Consider the following 23,477-nt stretch of genomic DNA (forward strand, 5'->3'; position numbering starts at 1 on the left):
CTTAAGAAAATCAACTAATTTATATAAAGCAAAAAAAAATGCATGAGGTGTTCTTTTGTCTTGACGTGTCGTGGAGATAAAAGAGGCAATATCATACCTTGACACCGTTACCCATATCAAAGTTCTTGGGCTTAAACGAGGGAGTACTTCTCTCCTTTGAGACGGATTTGTTTTTGCTTGCTGATGTGATAAATTAAGATTAAAATTAAAAATTAAATAAAATATTATTAAAAAATATTTTTTTAATATTATTTTTATTTTTATATTTGAAAAAATTGAATTATTTATTTTATTTTGTATAGAAATTTTAAAAAATTATAGTAATTAGATAAGATGAGTTGAGAACAGTTATTAAACAAACGAGATTGAAATTTCAAATCCCATTAACCGATCAGAGAGAGAGACATGGAGTAACTGAGATGGATCCAAAGAGGGTGGACACTGACGGAAAGACAAGAAAAAGGAATAAAGAAACCGAATTAGAGTACTCTAGCAGGAAGAAATTAGCTAGTTCTAGTTGCATGAATACATGCAGAAGTGCTCTAATTTCTTGCCAAAACCAGTAAACTTCTTCATCTTGTGTAACTGCTATAATTTCCCGCAAACATAAGCAAAATTCTTCAATTTTGCGGGGTGAAAAGAATGGTCATCTGGGCATGCTTAAAGTGGAGTGGGGCTTTATAAAGGAGCATTTGTAAGAAATGGCTGATATATTCATTCTATTAAGAGAGAATATATTTCCAACCGTGAAATGCGCAACCGTCGCGTAATCATTTTGAAAAAGTGAATAAAATATGAGACTCGCGTCAAAAAAAATTTAATTTTTTAATAGTGGATCATACTCTTTTTCAAAACGGTTACGTAATATTTACGCACTTCACGGTTATACCTAGAATTACTCAAAATATTTCCAACAACACTGTTCTTTTATTTTCTTTAGTGAATGAAACAAGAGGAGATGCAATACAACAGATTCAATAAAGAAAACGGCATCAGTAAAAATACATTGCAAACTCAACAAAGAACAGATGGAGGAGTGGTTGCTTGTCAGATTACACGTGCACAATCTCCTGCATCACAAATCAAAACCCCTTTGTGGGGTTTTCTTTGGCAAGCCAACTTTGGTTGGAGCTTGACATACTCCTCCCTGACAAATGAGGCAGCTTCATCTACACGATCAGCATCTACAATTGCAAGACAGCAACCCCTAAATCCAGCCCCACTAAACCGTGCTCCATATACGCCGGGAGCCCTCAACAGGATCTCATACAGTTGAATCAGTGGTTCAGAACCTCAACAATCACAAAAGTTTATAGTCATTGATTATTCTGATAATTCACATCATCATATGTGTGTCTATATATTTTTACTTCTCTCACAACAGTGGCAGAAGAAAAAGGGGGGTGTGGCGGGAAAGACAATTACAAACAGCAGCTATGAAGAAAGGACATTAGATTATACCACATTCATAGTTTTTGATAGAACTCAAACCCGATGCTGCAATGAGCTTTCCAAAATCTTCCAGATTGCCCGAAGCCCAAGCTTCAAGTCCTGACATAATCATTCTCTCAATTAACTTGTAAACTCAAAGAAATCACAAATCAATGGAACAAAGGACTGTCACTTAAAAAAATTGGGATCACATTTAATGGATTATACCTTTAGCTACCCGCATATTCTCTGAGAAATAATGCTCTGCTCTTTTAGCTAGATTGGATTCTAATTGGCACTAGTGAATGAGAGAGAGATTAGAAACAAATGACAAGCTTAGTGTATAAAAACCATGATAAGGTGAAGTAAACCAGACTCGTCAGTTACATTATGATAAAACAAGGAGTCAATATCATGTAAGAGACCATTTTTAAAACAAAACATAATAACCAAACCCCAAAAAAACTAAATGAGGTGAGTTTTTAATGTTAAGTTCAGACTCCTGTTTCCAGTTCTCAGAACTTTGCAAAGACTGTGATGATGGAATGATATAGAACAGATGGAGCAGGATGAAGAAGTCCCCCTACAAATGAACTTCCCTAATGAAATTGTTGAACCTTCAAGATTTTCACATCTTGCAACTGTCAAAATGTAGGAATATTTGACCTCACATGCACAACCTTAACTGGACAGCAGAGAACCTCTCTGCATTAACCTGTTGGCAAAGGGTAACAAATGTGGATATTGATCATTATTTGCCGTTGTGAAGTCTTAAATCTTGCTTTAGGTCCAATACACGAACACATCAAATGCGCCTAATCTCTATTCGCCCATTTTAAACTACTTTGAGCTCTCTTAGATGCAAGTAGATCTAACAAAGACAGTGCAAAAGTTCTCTTCTTTTCTAAACAACAATCAACATCTTTGTAACAAACTCCAATTGCCAATGGTCTTTGCGTCAAGAGTGGAGGGATGAGATCATAGGTTCAACCTCATAGCACAGATACATGAGTTATATTTACTTCACAATCCAAATGTGAGGGGCTAATGTTCTTTAGGTTAATTCTCCTAAAGAAAGAAAAATAAAAAAGAATGAAGGTTACTCATAAGCATAGCTGTATTTTGTATATCTGTTAAAAACCAAACTTCTGATATAGATGTGGTTACCTTGTGAGCTTCATAAACTTCGGGTTTAACTGTTTACATTAAGAAAAAATGAACAAAGGATCATTCCTTCCACAAAGCAGCTAAGAAATTAATTTCAAAACTTGAGAAGGATGTGAATCAAATACTTGCCATTTGACAGGAGAGGCTCTAATCCCTGGTTCCCAGAGGCACTGTGGATTGAAGAAAACATTTTTTATGTCATCGAAGATTTAGTCAAAAAAAAAAAAATGCATAGGTACTCAAGAAGTATAATACAAGAACAGGGAATTAGAAATAGAAAAAGAGACAAGAAAATCACGAAAAGTTGGCCCTTTGAAATCCGTGGAAGCTGCCAAAAGGAATAGAGTATTGAAAAAGAGAGTTTTAAGCTCCTCTGTTGTCTGCTTGGGAATCTGGGATCTTCAAATTTTTTATCATTCATTTCATTCAAATATACCACTAGACAGAAGGAACCATCTTCCAAACGGATGAAATTTTTGGACTGCCATACAACTTGCTCCAATTGGCAAGGGTCTACTATCCTTTTGTGCATAGGGCACTTCAATCTCAAAGTGGGTAAAAGGTGGCTACAGATTTCCCACTCTTTCTGCACATACAACATCAATCCGTCACAGTAAAACAATCTTCCCTTAAGTTATCAAGGTGAGGTTCTTCCCTAAGGAGGTTGCCAAGGAAAAAAAGCTGCTCTAGAAAGCTCCTTAATATGCCAAACACTTCCAAGGGAAGGGAGTGATATTATGAGGTTATAAGGACCTTATAGAAACAACATTATAGTCTGGGACTTGTATACTTAAAACAGATTTTTGTTTTCTTTAGATGTAACGGTTGAATAGCATGGGTATTCTTATCTCCTTTCTATACCAAGCACTAACAGCCCTTATCGTGCTCATTTTACTTTACCCTTGCCTTACTTCTACATTTTCAGCTTCTTAGATAACAGTTAGTTTTTATGTCCTACACCACACATTACCATGGGCTGCTCCCTTTCATGAAAATTCACCCTAAATGTCTTTTTAAGAATAAAATTTCAATCAAAGTAACTCAACTGGCAGTCATGAAATCCAGTTTCAGAACCTAAGCACAAAGGTGTTATAACTGTAAGATGACCACGCATCTTAAGCAGATCTAAAACAAATCAAGAATACTCAAAGTAGCCTGTCAAAAAAAAAAAAAAATTGAAGAAAATGGAACTTACTGCAGAAGAATTCTGGCGGCCTCTTGACACTCTGCAACTCGGCAATTATAGCCAGGGTTGTTAGTCAAAGCATGCTTCAAGCCTGAAAATGCCAGCAATAATTTGTATGTTTTCTGCAGCTTCGGTGGGTGTACTAGCTTATATTCTTTGGTCTACAAATTCCAGGAAAGATTCACCAGGCAGCATAATGCTAACAAATATATGACTAAGAGAATATCTCTTATATTTCAGAATTGAATCAGAATCCAAGAGCTGAAGGTCAATTTTTAAAAGAAATAGCCCAGATAAATCAGAACCCATGTCAAATTGAGAAGAAAAGTATTTCACCAATATGGAAAAGATATCATGCTTTGAGATGCAGATACAAGGCACAAATCACTAAACAACCATGTGAGAGTGCGTGTATGTGTGTGTGAAATGAGTTATGGGACACACAATGCATTAATGGAAACATTCATCAATGAATCTTAAAGTATAAATTGGAGATGGTTAGGATATTATATATGCCCAGAAACACAGCCACACACACAATTAGTCCTAACTGAGAATGCCAAATCTTGTATAATAATTTTTTTTTTTTTAACACAAAATACAGAGCTAGGATAAAATTAAAATTATAAAAGAAGGGATGGAGAAGAATTAATAAGAAATGGCATGTGGCAAAGAAAATGTCCCCCTTCGGTTGACCACGAGCTTAGTCATAAATCTATGTACTGATTGGGTTATGCAAGCAACAAGGAGATGGTTTTGTTTTAACTTAAAATTCTGTAATTTCAGAGATTTTAGATATGCTCTGTTCTTGTGGTCCGTGGGTCTTGTTATGCATTTCACATGTTGTTAGGCTTTACATTTTTGTTTAAGAACATGGGCTAACTAGCTTGAACCCATGGACTCTTAACCCTTAATAAAAATAGGTGTATTCATCTATGAACAAAATGTTATATAACTCCAATCATGGGATTCCCTATGTACTCATAAGCACTGTGGCAGGGTCTTTGCTGCAGGCAAGTGTAAATAGGGCCCTTCTTGCAACACTAGGATGGCAGCTTCTATCACCTTCCCACTCTCATGGACAGCTTCCATCAAGTCCAAGTATCTTTCTCACAATAGTTCTTGTTCCTAGTACAACCAAGGTCCTAAGATTTGGGGTTCTAGAAAGGTATTGCAAGAAGATTGTGCTTCCCCAACAAAGTTAGAACAAGTCCAACAAAACCGGTAATTAAAAGCTCAAGCTATGTGGAGAGGCATAATAATGTGATATTTAACTAAGTAGGACAGTGGCACTGGATGTTTCTAGGGTCAATTGATAGTGGGATGCATATGGGAGTAATTAGTAATTACAGATCTATTTTCTAGTTCGGCCTATCCACCAAATAACTTAAGCATCTCGGTCTGATGCTCATACAACATGTCCCCATACCCTCCCCCACAATCCACTTATGTTCTTTCATATGCCTCAAATAAAGCAGAAGAATTTCATCAATAGCCCTCTGAGTGAACTAGCCATTACACTTAGGAGATAACAATATGTAGGCTTCATGGGATCAATACATGAATATGATAATGGTTTCAGAGTTATGCAAAAAAGATAAAGAATGAATCACATTTAAGAAAGATTAACGAAAAAATAAAAATAATTGCATTCAAGAGAAAACAAAACAAACACATAAGGCAAAGTGCACCCAAAAAGAATTCATAATACATGTCATGGCATGTAAGACAAAGCAGGAGGAGGTCAAAATCACAGATATAGAATTAAACTCAGCGCCTAAAACACCCATCTGCTGTTTATGAGATAATCAATGGCTTTAGAACATATTGTATAATACCTTGCAGTCCATGCATGTTAGACAACCATGGTGCGATAGCAATATGGCTGATTGATCCAATATGCCATTTCTCAGACCCAAATATTCATTTTCGATAAGCCTGCATTTGTACAAAATCAGACTTTAGAAAGGTCTAGTACGATTAAACAAATGGGATCTTATTCTAATGGTGGCACCTAAATACCAGGAGATGCATGACACCATTCCTCAACAATTTTCTTTTTCTCAAAGCAATAAGATAACTCCTCATTTCTCAATACCTAAGAGAAAATACGTGCAGCTTCTTCATTCCTATGCTTCCAGAGAAGTAATGCATTTTTAATCAGCCAAATTCATATTTAAAGTACCTTACACACCGAATTGTAATTTAAAGCAATTTTAAGACCATCGATATTTTATTGGAACAATATTTGATTCTCTTAGTTTAATTTATATCTGTTAAAAGGACTTTTGACTGAAAGCATAGGAACTTCACATCATTTAGAGAGTTGTCAAGATATCATGTAAGTGCAGAAAGTGAGGATTGAATTTTGTAGATGAATGAAAAAAATAGATAAAAATACTTTTCATCTCCCATTATCACCCAAAAAAGGTTTAAAATTTGTTTAATTGTTGGACATTTTTCTCTTAAATTAGTTTTTTTCCCAACAAGAATTCTAGTCATGTCTTTCCTGGGGCCTGTTTAATCCATGAGCTCCTAGACTGTAGTGGAGATGGACGAAAGTTATTGATTTATTGGTAAATCTTTTACTCATAAGATTTTTGCATGACCTACCATAACTGCAACCCACCATATAAACCTCAAAGCAAAAGCCCAAGGGCAATAGAATTTATATGTTTATCCTAAATAGGAATTGCCTTCTATTTTTTTAAACTTATGTTTTCCCTGATAAAAAGTTCATTGTCAGCAGTCTTTCCAAAACCCAGTTTTAGATGAGCAGTTGGCTTAGGACAAAAGGGGGAACTAATAATCACATAGTCTGCAACAGGTCTCTCTTTCTGCCCCCCGCTTCTCCAAAAACTAACCTCAAAGTACCCAATCAATTGATAGAATAGCAAATGTGATCTTTGGTTGTAATACAAGGACGAGGAAATGTACAATTGAAACCATATTCAGATGTTTAAAGAACCTACCGATCGTATTCAATATTTTCTGTAGGAGAGACCGTTATATTATTTGCACTTTCAAATGCCAACAGGTAAGCTACGCCAACCTGTCAAACACGTAACTATATATATTAACATATTAGAGTAAAAAGAAAAGGTGCTTCTCAAAGACAATAAAGCCTTAAAATAGCTAGATACAACAGCAAGCTCTTATGCAAACTAGTGAAAAACAGTAAAGCTTTCATTGAACAGTTTCTTTTCTTTTTTAAGTAAAGTTTTCCGTGAAGAAAATCACATGGTAAGTAAATCATACCATGTAGTTTCACTTCAAAGCCTAAATGCATCAAGTCTCACCCTTATTATTCCCTTGGACATATGTACCCAGGCTCCCATGAAAAACTTCATCCAGCACATGTAGTGGATACTTTGAAATATCGACTTGTTGATCATACGTTTTTCAAGGGAGCTATGTATTATTGAGAGATCTGTAGCTTTTATTATTCAAGAGTTGATCAAATATAAAGGGGCCTGCAACCTTCTGTGAGAGACAAATTCCATCTTTTCTCATTTAATGATTTCAGAACAAGGCATCAGAGCCTCATTTCCTCTTTAATCTCCTAGGTCTAGTGTTCATTTCCAGAAGAAAAAGGAAAAAAAAAAAACTCCTACTTCGACTAGGAATGGAAACAGGACACAAAACTAAAGATTATGGCAGCAATGACCAGGTGATTTGCTCATAATTCCTACATAATCACTAGCTGCGCCAGTCACTTGTTCTACATCATCATTGCACGCACAACACCTGCATTTTATTTAAGGTAATTAGACTAGGCCATGTATGAAGAAAGGTGTCCCATATATAGGTTTGACATCTACTGCAGCCACCTTCTATCAGCTTAAGCTCCTGGGTTAAAAAAACAATGTTAGAATAGAGACCTCAACAACCCCTTCTGCCTTTAGCTTTTGGCTGCAAGTCATCTTCATCAACTTCCAACGCAAACACACCAAGGCAGAGGTTATCCTATTCGACTAGGAACTCATACACCACACAAGCACACCAAGGCAAACAAAATTCTAGCATAATCAGCTACAGTATTCTGATTAAAGTAATAAAAATCAAATCTAAACTTGATTTCCTAAATCATAAGCCCTAATTCCCTCCCCCCACCACCTAAAAAATCCAGAAAAGATAAGGCAGCTAGAACAAAGGAAATTAAAAAGTAATACAAACTTACTGCAGCAGAAGAGCTGACACCTGAACTGTCAAGACCCTCAGTTCCACATATGTACCCTATGATACCCTGCAACAATAGCAACAAACTATATGAGATATGAACACCAGAAATAGCACAACCTTAGGAGATGTGAAACGGCATGTTACTTGGACTCAAAAAGTTTTTCAAAGAACCTGACCAACAAATAGTTTAGTCACCTGTCTCCCAAAAATCTTCCAAGTTCAGGTGGTGGTTTCATTAGAGGTTCAGATACAAGTTCATACAGCTTTTGGCTAGGGCCTGAAAAGATGATATGGGAGAGATTTTTCCAAAGCCAAATCTGTTTGTGTCACTTGGATGGGCCTGAAAATTGGAGCCCATGTATAGTTGCTTTCTCAGTCTTGTCTGCTTGATAATCTTGTTTCTATGTGCTTGACCATTCCAAACAGATGGAATAGAGATTTTGTAAACCAAGAGTAGCAATGAAGGGATGGTGAGACTAGGCGGTAGAGATACCAAAGAGTGAGAATTTTGGTGTCATGGGTCGGGTTACATTTTGCTAGAGAGATTGAGGAGAGTATTTCATTAAAAAGAGAGGTATATTGGCTTACATTGTGATTGTAGGATGCCTATAAAATTAATAGTTGAATTAATATAATGCAAAAAGGGCTAGCTAAGCTTATGTTTCAGAATATTGGAAAATCAATAAACATCTCCATAAAATGTGTATAGCGGTATGATGGTTGAGTACAGCAGAGATAAACATATCCATAAAGAACGAATTTATCCATCAAAAGGCCAACCAATTGAAGATAAAAATAATAATAATAATAAATAAATAAATAAAAAAAAAAAGAAGGAATGTTTGAATGGCTTGGACATGACCAACCAAGGCCTATGTAGGCACAGGTAAGAAAGGGTGATCATCTTAATGTGAGAGCAGGAAGAACAGAGAATGCCAAAAATTACAAAAATAATAATAACATGGCTAAGAACTATAAGAAAAGAGACATGATTATCAGATAAATACCTAAAGATATGGCCCTAGAAAAGGGTGAGGGGAATAAAAGAGTTTGAATACTGACCCAAATTAGCCGAGGTTAAGACTTATTTGAGCTTAATTGAGTCAATTTCAGTATGTTCCTTAACATTTCTAAGCGCTTTTTGAAGCCCAAAAATATTTTCTATCTTCCATTCTGTGCAAGAGTTCCTATGTTATTTGTTCCCTCAAATATCTTTTGGAAGATTGGACCAATATAGGTATCCTCCTAAAGTCAGAGTTTATCCTTTGACAGACTTATCCATTTGGATGGATCCAAATTGGAGAATTATATAGGAGGTGGAGTCACTTTTCTTTAATGCTTAAATTTGCCTTTTAGACAAGGTATTTCTTTTGAACTAGTGAAATATATTATTACCCTCCATCTCCCAGTTGAAAATAAGTTAATATCATTGCTACTGTTGAAAAAACCAAAATCATTTCTGTACATATATTCCAATTCTGCATGTGGTTGGACTATATAATCCAATAGACTTCACAGAAGAATCACTACCATAACTTGACTCTAATTACCCAATACTTATTGAGTTTAACATGAAAATTTTTTATACACAAGGAACTAAATGGTAATTTATCTCCGAAGTGCATTTTTGCATAATTCCATATCAATAAATAACCCTGAACAAGAGGCTTACTTGTCAATTAGTTTCTCCATGCCTTCTAGTAGAAAAATTACACATATCCCTAAGCAAATGTAAGGGCCATAATGTGCACTGGTACCCCTAGCTCAAGCTTGTGGTAGACCAACGAATAATAAGTTCAACTAAGCCAAATGAAACAATTCTAACCTGGGGAAGCTCATTTCCACTACTCTTTAGTGAGTATACGGCTCCCCTAGCATAATTTCCCCATCTACATTCTTCTTGTAATGATGAAGAATCATTTGAATGCATCACACCATTCTGCTGAATGATTTGTCTTGGGTGATGAGTTTCATCAACTCTATAGAGTGCAGAACAAAAAACAAACCAAATTAATTATTAGCCACATTATATAAAGTATGTCAAACAAAAAATAAAAAGAATCACAATCTATTGTAGATATGTTAGTGAATATTCAATTAATCTAGTTTTAGTGTTTTGGGTTTTTCTTTCAAATTATGGGAATTCCAGTTTTAGCGGTATCAAGTGATTTTACATATTAGGTCGTTTACTCTTGTACTTCAAGTCTTGTAAAATTAAAGTCTTTTCCATTTCTAATCAGGAGTTCTTAGCCCCGGTTTGAATTGGAAACTCACTTCAATTCATCTCATCTCATCATTACAACTTTTCCAAATTCTCATACAAAATATAATAAACAATTTAACTTTTTCAAATCCCAAAACAATAATAATATTAAAAAATAATATTCTAACAATATTTTATTCAACTCATCTAAAACCATCTCAACTCATCTCTAAATCTAAACAGGGCCACGTTTTCCAGATTGTATTGCGATGTAAATTCTAGGACTCTTCCATTTCTATATGCAAGAATTTAAATACAACTACAGGGAGAACTCTGCTTAATTAATGCATATTATATGTTTGACTCCTAGATAAGACTCCTTGAAGGCCTTCTTGAGATTCCAAAGCTCTTCTCTTCTTTCTCCTCCTATTTCTCTTTAAATTTAGAGCCACAACCAGACCCCTACCAATCCCTTAACGCTTAAATTCATTGTAGAAGTCCAATTTATACCTTCACATAGCCCACTATCAATTATCGCAAGAAACTTTAAAAAAACAAATCAAAGTTATTGCAAGATTCTGTACGTGGGTATTGTTAAAAAGCGATCCTACATCACATAAGAAGAAGCAAACATTAATGTGTGTCAACCATTAATTTCGTCCTAGCTGTGGATCTGCTTTTCTTGTAGTAGTGAATGTTGCCGTTTACAGGCTTAATATGTTCAAAACCAAATTTTACAATGGAAACGTCACCGAAAAGATGATATTAATATATTTTATCAGGAAAATTGGACTAATGTATTAGAATACAAAAGAAATAGAAACAATAACAAGGTGATTATAAGAATAATTCCCACACCTGAACCTAACTTCTCCTTTAAACTGTCCTGAACGTAGTACAACCTACAACAGTCAAAGCAGATACACGTGAAATTTTATTGGACTTTTAAATTTCCAAAGATATAACTCAGTCATCTCCCAAGAATTTCATTCAATAAAGAGATTTTAAAAAACAGACTGTAATAAGGTGAACCAATTGGAAATTTTAGATTATACTCAGATACTGAATGAGGCCATTCTATTTCATAAGAAATTTGAATAAGTTTCAGTTTCTCTCTTTCATAGTTGGCAATAAATGAGGCTAACTGCTTTATCTTTCAAAGGCACCGATTTATAGGCTCTCCATAGGTATAAACTTGTAATCCAAAATGATGAAATTTTGATGTGAAATGGATCAAATCCATACAAAACACCACAAATTATTTATGGAATGTGAGGGTTGTAGATGCACTCTGTTCATCCATGTCCTTCAATAAAGGATTTAAAAAGTCACAAAAAATTACAGAAGAAAATTTCAATCTACAAATATACAAAAGAAGAGACATGCTCACCACTAAAACCCAACACCCACACATACGAGTATAGAAAGTTCGACAACATTAAAGGTCCGACTTTTTTTGTTTTGGCTAAAATGAATCCTTCCTACCATCAAGTACAAACATCTACCCTATTACTTTTCCAAATACTAAAACCATGAAGCCTATCACCAAGTTGTCGACCACTGGCCCAAGAACCCCAAGTCTTATCCCAATATTACCCCTCCAAAGGTGATCTCTTCTCTCCAGAAAATGTCTAACTTGAAATCCAGATAGATGTCCAATTTTTGGCTGCTCCATTCAATATTTTATCAAGGATCTCTGCAGGTAAGATGAATGTAAAGAAGAAAGCAGATCCCCCTACCTTAATCCTTTAAAAGTCCCAAAGAAGTCAAAGGGGCATCTAGTAATCCAAACTGAAAACTTACACAGTAGAAAATGTAAGAGAAAGTCCACTTTTTTTCATTTCTCACCAACCAGATCTATCTAGCATATTAATTAAACAATACCAATTCACATTATTGTAGGACATCTCAATATCAAATTCTTCAATGGAACTTGCAACATCTAGTCATTCTTTCCAAATATTTTTTTTGATAAGTGTAAGTATATTAATAAAAGAATAGCCAAAGCCATGTTCAGTACAAAGAATGTCCTAGCTAAGTAGGAACATTGGAAATAAGGAAAGCATGAAAATCTTGGCCATTAAAGTTAACGGAATTGGCCCAAGTACAAAGAGTTCTAAAAAAGAAAGCCTTTAGTTCCTCCATTGATCTTTCTTTGTCTTCAAAAGTCCGTTCGTTACGCTCCTGCCATAAACACCACATGACACAAATAGGCAACATCTTCCATATAGCCTTGATCTGTTGGTTACCTCTTAGATCTGTCCAACTAGCCAACATCTCCACTACAGACTCGGGCATAACCCACCCCAAGCCTAATCTTCTGAATACTTCATTCCAAATCCCTCGAGCTATCTCACAATGTAGTAGAAGATGGTCCACAGATTCACCCTCATTCCTGCACATGCAGCACCAATCTGCGATGATCACCCCTCGTCTTCTCAAATTATTTGTTGTGAGTATCTTACCCAAAGAAGCGGTCCACACAAAAAACGCTGCTTTGAGGGGCGCCTTGTGTCTCCAAATCCTTTTCCAAGGGAATTGGGTTGGATGTTCTTGTGATAAAGATTTATAAAACGAACGAACCGAAAATACACATTTTCCCGTGTGTATCCACCACAACCTATCAGCTTGATGGTTGCTGTGTTTGAGTGAATATAAGAGGCTGAAAAGGGCTGCAAAATTATCAACTTCCCAATCATGTGCCGCCCGGCTAAAATTAATGTTCCCTTGAATTTGTTCCCCCATTATCACCATAACTTCCGCCACAGAGACATCATTATCACTTGCCACCCTAAAAAGAATAGGAAATAGATCCTTTAAAACCCCATTGCCACTCCAATTATCATACCAAAATTTGATCCTAGTCCCATCTCCAAGACAAAATCTTATGTGCCTGGAAAAGACCCCACATCCTCTTCTTATATGCTTCCACAAACCCACACCATATGCCCCACTCACTTCATTAGTATTCTTTCCAAATATTCATTAGCAATAGTTATTGAGTCAACATTGGTCTCCCCTCCTCAAAGCATTATGGTAGTCTGAAACCAACTTCACCAACATTGGCCATTGGCCAGTAGTTTATACACACTACCAACCAATATGATTGACCAAAAGTCCTTAGTGTTTCTAGCCCCAAATGTTATAGGTACAAGAGTGACAAAAGGTACGTTAAACTAATTTTCAAACCTAAACGTGTCTTGGACTTCTTGAAAGAAGCCAATTATGTCTTGCTTTAGCACTTGCCAACAATGGTGAAAGAACACCAAAGTAAAACCATCTGGTCCAAGTATGTTGTCCCCCATTATATCCTTTTTTTTTTTTTGATAAGTAAGATAAATATTATTAACAAAAAGGCAACAACTGCCAGTTACAATAATGTATGCCCTATTTACAAAGGCATGTTAGAAACTAGGAAATCATGAAGTTCCATGCCATTAAAGACAGCAATGGCCCAAGTACAAAGAGTCCTAAAAAAGAAAATTTTTAGTTCTTCCATCGATCTCTCCTTGTCTTCAAACGTCCTCTCATTTCGCTCTTGCCACAGGCACCACATGATACAAATAGGAATCATCTTCCAAATCTCTTTGATTTGATGCCCACCTCGAATAAATGTCCAACACGCCAATATATCCACCACGGATTCCGGCATAACCCAAGCAAGATCCATCCTTTGGAATACCTCATTCCAGAGCGCCCTAGCTACCTCACAATGCAAGAGTAAATGATTTACCGCCTCACCTCCTCCTTTACACATACAACACCAGTCTACGATAATTATCCTCTTCTTTCTTAGATTATCTGTAGTAAGGATCTTGCCTAATGCCTCTGTCCACACAAAGAAAGAAGCTTTTGGAGGGGCCTTGTGTCGCCAGAGCCTTTTCCAGGGAAACTGTGCCCCTGGCGCTTGTGTAAGGACCTTATAATAGGACCGAACAGTGAAAACCCCTTTTCTTGCAGGAATCCACCAGAGGCTATCCTCATGCTGGGTATTAGGATTAAAAGAGTATAGATAACTATAAAATTCTGCAAAGATCTCCAACTCCCAATCCTGTGCCGCCCGGTTGAAATTAATATTCCAGTGGATACCCCTTTCTGAAATACCCATGACCTCCGCCACTGTAGCTTCTTTGGCACTTGCTATCTGGAAAAGAATAGGAAACAACTCTTTTAGGGCACTGTTACCACACCATGTATCCTTCCAAAATCTGATCCTGGCACCTGACCCTACCTGAAATCTCGTGTGTCGATAAAAAACCTCCCACCCTTTTCTAATATACTTCCATAGCCCCCTTCCATGTGTCCCTCTAACTTCTCTAGTACACCAACCTTCCCCTAAACCACCATATTTATTTTCTATCACATTTCTCCATAGGGCTTCTGGCTCCTTGGTATATCTCCACAACCATTTGCCAAGTAACGCCTGGTTAAACAGCCGCATATTTCTGATACCCAAACCACCATTGGAGATAGGATGGCATACCTTCTCCCATTTGACCAGATGAAATTTAAACTCGTCTCCCATTCCACCCCACAGAAAATCTCTCTGTAACTTCTCAAGACGCCTCGCCACACTTGCCGGAATAGGGAATAAAGATAAGAAATAAGTAGGTAGATTAGAAAGTGTGCTTTTAATCAAAGTAATCCGACCCCCTTTTGTCAAGTACATTCTCTTCCACCCTGCCAGTTTCCTTTCTATTTTTTCAATTACTGTGTCCCAAATCGAGCTTGCCCTCGGAGCTATACCCAAAGGTAATCCCAGGTAAGTCATAGGAAAATACTTTATCTTACAACCCAGCGTGTCAGCCAACTCCCTAATATTCTGAACCTCTCCAATCGGTACCATCTCGGATTTATCATAGTTCACTTTTAGACCAGACACTGCTTCAAAACACAGTAGACACGCCTTGACAGCCCGCACCTGGTCCCGATCAGCTTCGCACATAATAAGCGTATCATCTGCAAACAACAAGTGAGAAATGGTAGTAATGTCCCTGGTTGGAGAACCAATTTGGAAGCCCCTAACAAAACCATTAGTCGACAAGGCCGAGATCATCCTGCTTAGAGCCTCCATCACAATAACAAAAAGTAAAGGAGATAACGGATCCCCTTACCTCAGCCCACGAGAACTCTGAAAGAAACCCTCAGGGCTGCCATTGATCAAAACAGAATACCGTACTGTAGAGATACACCACCTAATCCATGACCTCCACATTTCACCAAAACCACATCTACTCAAAAGATGTAAGAGGAAATCCAATTAACATGGTCATACGCCTTTTCCATATCCAATTTGCACATAATACCTGAGTTTCCCTCCTTCATTCTGCTATCCAAACATTCATTGGCAATTAGGACCGCATCGAGGATCTGTCTTCCTTTAACAAAGGCATTTTGAGGCTTAGTCACAACTTTTCCTAGAACCTCACTTAAGCGATTTGCAAGCACTTTTGAGATAATCTTGTACACTCCATTCACTAAGCTGATAGGCCGAAAATCCGAGATCTTAATAGCCCCGGCCTTTTTAGGAATCAATGCAAGAAACGTGGAATTAAGACTTTTCTCAAATTTTCCAAACGAGAACAACTCCTGAAACACCTTCATAAGATCTTCTTTAATCACCTCCCAGCATTCTTGGAAGAAACCCATAGAGAAACCATCCGGTCCGGGAGCCTTGTCTTTTACCATTTTTCTTACTACATTAAGAACCTCTTCCTCATCAAAAGCCCTCTCCATCCTGACCACATCCCCTGGTTCAATAATTTTAAACACCAACCCATCAAGAGTAGGCCTCCACCCCTCCTGTTCAGTAAGTATCTTTTCAAAAAAATCAACCACATGTTCTTTGATAACCTCTTTTTCTCTACCCTTCACCCCCTCAATTTTCAACACCTCAATGTTATTGTTTCTTCTGTGCGAGTTTGCAATACTATGGAAATACCTCGTGCTCCGATCCCCTTCCTTTAACCATAATGCTCTTGACTTTTGGCGCCAAGACATTTCCTCCTGCAATATTATCCTCTCAAGATCTGTGCCCAACAAAGTTTTCTGTGCTTGTTCTTCTTCAGTAAGAGGCCTCCCCTCCTGTAGTCTTTCTAACTCCTGTATTTCCATCCACTTGGTGTTTTTGTTCTCCTCCACATTACCGAAAGACTGTTTATTCCATATTCTTAGATCTCTTTTTAAAACTTTCAGCTTATTTGCTAAAATAAAGCTGGGTGTACCCTCAAACTGATAAGAAATCCACCACTGTTTGACCCTCTCCACAAAACCTTCTGATTTCAACCACATATTCTCAAACTTAAAATACCGTCTACTACTCTGAATACCTCCACAATCCAGTAAGATAGGCCAATGATCCGAGCTTAACCGGCCCAACCGCTTTTGCCATACGTTCGGATACTGGCTTTCCCACTCTGGTGAAATCAGGAACCGATCCAATCGAGTCCATGTATTATTATTAGACCATGTAGCAAGACCCCCTGCTAGTGGCAGATCTATCAGGTTTAGGTCAAAGATGCACTCTGAGAACTCCAAATTTGCTGGCCTCAATCTTCTATTTCCAAAACTTTCACTTTGGAATCAAGCAACATTAAAATCACCCCCAATACACCAAGGGAGTTCCCACCAGCAATGAACCCCAGCAAGCTCTTCCCACAATAATCTTCTATCCACGTCTAAATTGGGCCCATAAACCCCTGCAAAAGCCCACAAGAAACCATCCACCACACTTCTAAAAGAGCACGCTACCATATAATTCCCTATATAGTCCTCTACTTTCTCCACCACCCGCCTATCCCATAACAATATTACTCCTCCCGATGCCCCCGAAGAAGCCAAATACACCCAATCTACATAATTATTACTCCATATACTCCTCACAATCCTCATATTGATTAACTTCAGCTTTGTTTCTTGTAAACAAACGATGTCCGCTTTCCACTCACGAAGTAAGTGTCGAATTCGAGTACGCTTTTCTACCTCATTAAGACCGCGGACATTCCAAGACACAATTTTTGGCTTCATTTATGAACAAACGTCCCCTTCCCTTTTACCCTACTCCTACTAGGACTACCCTCCAAATTCATCGACCACATCAACCTTTTGAGCTCCCGATTTTGCTTCAAGTCCCCCTTTTTTTTCTGCTGATTCCCAACTTCCATAGCAGTTAACAATGCTATGAACTGCTCTTCATACCCCTCGCAACTAATCCCCACAAAATGTTGAATCTCTTTCACCTTATGTAATACCCAGTCTGAAGCTTGATTTGGAAAACAATAGTTCAATGGGATAGGATTGTTACTCTGGAAATTCTGAAAATCCTCCCCCACAGAAAAATCCTCTAAACCCAACTGATCACACGCCTCAGAGAGGGCTAAATCATCCTCCACCGAGTGCATGAAATCCTCGGACTCCTCATCCCCAACCTCCGACTCAGAAACCTCTAAGGGTTTGACAGATAGCTTCGCCGGAACCATCCCCGTGCCTTCCAAAGAAGTCGGTAAAGTCTGGGTCGCATACTCCCGGATTTCGAGCTCCTTTTGTGCACAGAACACCTTTGACGCCTCGTCGGCGGCCTCGTCGGCGATCTCTACAGCTGTCGTCGGCGGTTTCTGTGCTACCTCCGCCATCGGAAGGCTTTCCGGCACGAAAACTGGGCTGGGTGTCGCGCCGCTGAGATTCACGCGTTTCTGGGCAGGGTCTTCACACTCGGATCACTGCCCGCCCGTTTGTAACTCGGGCTGACCCGGCTGGGAAGGCCCAGCCCTTGCAGAAACCGAGCCTCGCTGATTGGGCCGAGTCTGCCCATTAATTTTCCTCCAAACGGCCCGCCCCTTAAGTTTATTCTGGTGGGCTTGATTCCGGGTTTTACTAGGCCCAGCCCCTTCACCCATATCTCCAACCCGCCCCACTTTTCTTCTTAAAGCTTCCACGTCTTCTGCTTTCTTTATCCCCTCGACAAAGGACACTATATCAGCCATATCTCTCTGCAAATAGCGTAGCTGGCCTTGCATCTCCATCAGTAGCCTTCGCACTTCCCACGCCTCCTGACACGCCGCGGATCTCCTGCCATGGGTATGGTTTGGGATTGCGTCTCGGCTCCACTCCCTTTGTCTTCTGTCAGAGTTTGTCTCTCCATTTTCCTGTTTCCTCCTAGCTATCGGCAACGACGTAGATAAGGCCTCCTTATACGTCCGTGACTGAACTGCCTCCTTCCCTTTGTTCACCTGAGCTCCTCCATTGACATGGATTTCTCTACCACTTTCAACCAAAGCCTCCCTCATTTTCCTCCAACCCCACCCCTTATTTCCTTCTGGAAAGCACAACACGTTTCTCCTCCCTCCCTGGTTATATTCAGACACTTCAAGGTATCTTCCTCTATAATTTGCGCATCGTTGGGCAATAAGACTGCAGTAACCAACTCTAGTTGCTGAATACACCTCCTTCTTCCCCTCTCTTAAACTTTCCTCTAACACCTTCCTCAGCCAATGTATTGATGCTAATCCCAGGATCACTGAATGATCCATCTTCCAGTTTCTCTCGGTAACTCTCACTGATCCACCACTCCCTTTTGACAGAATAAATCTTTTGGATTCAATAACCACTTCTATGGGATAACCCATATTAAGATGAAGCAGTTAACACCACAAGATTTATTTCACCATTAACAGAAAATATTCTTTGTAAAATATTCTTTGTAAAAGCAAATATAGGCCTCGTTAATGGGAAAGCATGACCCAAGGCACTAATTTGACTGAACAATCTAAAATACTGTTTGCATAAGTTTCGGACGACGTCAATGCCAGTCTATTCAAAGGGCTGGATAACCAAATTTTAGACAGCAGCCAAGAATGCATATACCAATAGAAATCTTACCAACTAAAAAATATACTTACTCTATCAAAAACAAATCCAGGACCAACTGCCTCTGAGAAGGTAGTAACCCCCATTATATCCTTAAAAGCCCCAAATATCTCTTTTTAAAAACTGTCTCCAGCCACCCTCTATACTCTTGATCAATAGTGTAGAGGCACAAGCCATCAACCCTGGCCCTCCAATCAACTAACTCTTTACACAGATTACAATAGAACCCAACACTCTCATCTTTTACTTCTGCCTTCAGAGAAAAAATGTCATCAACCTTCGATCCTACAAAATTAACTCTTTTATGCAAGTTTTCCTGTCTAAGGAAGAGTTTAGCACCATCATTCCCCTTTTTTTTTATAAGTAAAAGTAAAATTTTATTGATATAAAAGGCATCGCCTAAGTGCACTGGTAGTATACAACGAACATGCCTAATTCCCTTCTTAAGCCACACTTCCTTTGATTTTTGTCACCAAGAAGTATCTTCCATCTTGGACAGCCCTTCTAATTTTGATTTAAGCTCTTCCCTCCTAAATCGCTCCTCTCAAGACGACATTTCTCTCCTTTTCTTCATATCCAGTTATAAAAATGTAATACCCCAAATTTAGTATAAGAATGTGGTAAATGGGACCCCACATTACCTGGGTGGAGAAGTTATTGGGTTTATAACAGATCTAAAGGGCTCCCATTGTAATATTAACTTGTCTTTTTAAATTATAAGCTCAGATAAGCTTTGAGCTTTTCCTTGGATTGTTACATTGTAATACATAAGTCATCATGCTACATACAATAAAGTGACATAAAGATTATAGGATTTAAGGGGGGAGATTGTAATGCATTCAGATTAAGTATAAGAGTGTAATAATGAGATACGTTATTACTTGGGATGAAGTTCTTGCGCTTTATGATGATTCTAGTAGGCACCAATTGTAACATTGACTATTCCTTTTGGAGTATAAGCTCAAGGGAAAATACTCTAGCTACAAAGGAATTACACAAAAATTTTGTGGGATTACTTTTGTATAATCTCTTTGTAACTGTAGCACTCCTCTAAGCTCAAATGTGGATTGTCCTATTCCTTGACTAATTACAAAAAACAGCCAGAAACTTGCTCTTGCTAACACCTAAAGCACCATAAGCCTCCTTTCTCCAAGTTTCTAGGTTTTTGATCAAAGTGTTCTACTTCTGGCTGACAAAGAGCTGGAAAGGCCTTGAGCTATTTTTGTACTCTTTTCACAAACCTCTCCTCTTTTAGCAACTGTTTCAGATCCTTCAATACTTACAAGCCCTACAATCAGTGGCCTAGATTCCCAACATGTGGCTAGTTGAAATTGACATTGGCTATTTTCACTTGTTGCAATAAGGACGACCCATTCTACATGGCTAAATTTCATGTAAATACAAATGCACTGCAGAAATTTCCAAATATCCCTCACCTTATTGTTGATGTTAGCCATGAAAAGAGTATATCCTTACCCGAGTGTCACCAGAAGGAACAAACCCCAAAAGTATTCCCTTATCAATTGTCATAGCTGTAACAGTCCCACCCTGTAAACAGAGGCCAAAATAAATATTGGAACTGGAAGAAGCTAAAAAAATTGAAGTCGACAAAATGAAAAACAGCTCAAAATATAGTTTGTTAACTGTGATAGAAATTCCTAAAGCCGTTGAGATCAATATTAATTTCACATGCATAAAACATCAAACCTGATGATCAATGTGAGCTCCCAATGGACAAATCCGATAAGGAGAGACCGCAACTCGAACTTCCTCAACACTTCTCCCTGCCATTTCTGAAACAATCTTTCTAATTCCATTTAACTGTAGCATGTAAAAACATATCCTTAGCCTATAAAATATTCATGATAAATCCAAAAAACATCACAAAATCAATAACCAGTGACCAAATGCAAATGTGTATTTATATGTGCTCAAAGGAATGTGGGTCATACCAGGAGATGCACCCACTGCCAATGAAATACATACTAATATAATCGAAATAGAACCCGCATTTAAAGTTTCAATGGTCTTGTTTGGTTAACAGTTTTATAGTAGTTTTCACACTTCCAAGACCGAATGTCAAATTGTTTTTAAAATGTTAACAAAACTATCTGCATTGATATTCAAGCTAGAAAATTGTATCAGAGAAAAGTGCAACATCGTCCAAACAGCAATGAAATTGTGATATCAGCACGAAAATGAAGAAAGCAGAATAAAACAAAACAAACCCAGCAAATTAGAGGAAATTGCGACAACCCAATAAGGGATAAACCAAAATGTTGGCGAATATGAAGCTTATAGATCAAGAGTTACCTCTTCTTCAGATGGCCAAGACAACACACCCATTTTCCGGAATGCAATCGTGCTATTGCCAATCAGATCGAATTTTCTGAAACCGAACTTGTTATAATGCAAAAGATAGGCCTTCTTTATTATGGCAGAGAGAGAGAGAGAGAGAGCGAAACAGTGTGGGGAGAGACAGAGATGTATTATAATGCAAGGAAAAACAAGATTGACAGATGAAGAAAATGTGGTAAAAGGGATTGGGTGGTTGGTGCAGCAGCGCCAAAAGCGGTTAAAACGTCATTTGACCCATTATCCCCATCCTCATCATCGATTCATCATCATCATTATCCACTCTATCTTGGAAGGATGATGTTTTACGGAGAAATTGTTGACCAAAATAGAGGCATTCAACGACTGGAAGGTGAAAAAAAAACGAAATAAAACGACAAGTTAGCTGTTAACGCCGTTCATTTCGGGTAATATATATTTATTCACGGAAATAAATCTTCACAGCTTCCTCAAACTCCTCACACTATATTTTTTTTAATTTCTTTTTCTTTTATAAAATATTTATTATATAAATAATAAATATAAAATTTGAAATAATTTAAAAAAATAAACTCAAAAAAAAATTTTAAAAAATATAAAATATAAAGTGTGATGAAAATTTTGTAGCAAAACTCATACTATCTCTCAGACAATTTATCTGTAAAGAGTTATAATAATAGATTAGACCATATTAATCATAAAAAAATTTATGTATTAAAAGCCTTGAAAGTAATAATTGACTTATATTCTGTATGTCTCAAATCAAAATTATAATATCATGTTATGAATTTGTTTAGTCTTAATATATATATATATATATATATTTATTGTTCAACCTTAAATTTTCAGGATTCAGATTCTCTACATTTTATCCAAATTCTATAAAATTCATTTCATAATATTAATTTAATATTTAATGATATCTAAAAAATTCACGTTGAGAATCTAAATTCAGATTCTCATTAAAAAAAATATTCAGATTTATAATAAAGGTCGGATATGCGTATCTACTAAATATTTCTTAAAAGGTTAGAAAATAATTTGTGTATGTCATTTGAAAACAAAAATAAATTTTTCGTAAAAAAAAATTTAAGTTTTTCATATAAATCAGATTATTTTCTAAATATTTGCACAGAACTTGTCTATCCTAAACTTGTATCCAAAATTATTCTAAAAACGACATTGAGTTATTGTCAAAATACTCTAATCCATAGGTCCTCATTTGGGAAATTAAAACATAATAATATCAGTTGTTTTGTTAATTATGTGTACGGGTGGCTCTATAGCCATCACTCTCCGGGCTCCAGCCAGTTAATTTTGTTTATTTTATTATTTTATTTTATATATTATTTTAATAATTTATAATATATTTAAAAAAAATTTATAATATTATAAAAAAATACTTATTTAATAAATAAATAAATAAATAAACCTAGCGGTAGCCCAACGGGGAAGAATAGCTTTTTCCTAATGTGTACATGTCACTCTAGATTATAAGCATATCACGTCAATCTTTTTTCAGTAAGGTATACTTTTAATTTATGTATAATATAAGCAAGAACGACACTTCCACCTTTTTAAATAGTTTAGAAACAAACAGGATGGGTGTTAAGAATAGATTTACACCCTCTAATAATATTGTGACACGTATGTTTTTTCACAAAAGATAAATAGAACTGACTGTAGGCAAGTATTCTCCCATACATCTTCCTCGTTGCTTTCTCCCTTTCTTTCCCCTCTCTCTCCTCAAGCGACTACGTATTTTCGTCCCTCTTTATCTCTACCGTATGGGAATCCTTCATTGACTCTTATTAAAGCTTCGTTTTGATTTATAATTTTTTTGATAAGAACAAAAAAATATAAACAGTAGAGATCAATTCACAACAAAAATCACAAAAACAAAAATAAAAAAAATGTGAAAATGAGAGCTTTTGTATGAATAATCAAGGATGGAAGAGATATACCAGTAGGGACAAACCCAGATCTGGGCTTTTTGTATAAATAATCAAGGATGGTTTTCCTCAAGCAGCAGGGTTTGAAGTTGTTGAACTCATTGAGATATGAAAACCTTGTTAAGTTGAGAGCTTTCTGTTGCTCAAGGACTAGCAG

General features: G+C 37.0%; 1 protein-coding gene across 1 annotated transcript; it reads right to left on the minus strand.

The window, feature by feature from the left end:
* Window positions 1-907: 907 nt before the first annotated feature.
* Window positions 908-21,699, minus strand: LOC108992111 (galacturonokinase). The gene is made up of 14 exons (XM_018966572.2): window positions 21,348-21,699; window positions 20,742-20,855; window positions 20,511-20,582; window positions 11,028-11,071; window positions 9,792-9,945; window positions 7,965-8,030; window positions 6,757-6,836; window positions 5,623-5,722; window positions 3,794-3,945; window positions 2,728-2,768; window positions 2,599-2,627; window positions 1,660-1,729; window positions 1,462-1,551; window positions 908-1,292 (listed from the first exon to the last, which is right to left on the minus strand). Exons 1-14 carry the CDS (start codon window positions 21,378-21,380, stop codon window positions 1,048-1,050), a joined length of 1,290 nt encoding a protein of 429 aa, XP_018822117.1. The 5' UTR covers window positions 21,381-21,699; the 3' UTR covers window positions 908-1,047.
* Window positions 21,700-23,477: the final 1,778 nt, after the last annotated feature.

The sequence above is a fragment of the Juglans regia genome, chromosome 6 (assembly GCF_001411555.2).
Source record: "Juglans regia cultivar Chandler chromosome 6, Walnut 2.0, whole genome shotgun sequence".
NCBI classification, from domain to species: domain Eukaryota; kingdom Viridiplantae; phylum Streptophyta; class Magnoliopsida; order Fagales; family Juglandaceae; genus Juglans; species Juglans regia.

Excerpts from the sequence above, each read along its gene's own strand:
- LOC108992111 (XM_018966572.2), bottom strand. The coding sequence starts at position 21,380 with ATGGGTGTGTTGTCTTGGCCATCTGAAGAAGAG. Across the intron at positions 11,072-20,510 it reads TTCCTTCTGGTGACACTCGG|GTTGTACTACGTTCAGGACA; the intron begins GTAAGGATATAC and ends TGACTGTTGTAG. Across the intron at positions 6,837-7,964 it reads GTGTCAGCTCTTCTGCTGCA|GTTGGCGTAGCTTACCTGTT; the intron begins GTAAGTTTGTAT and ends CGTGTTTGACAG.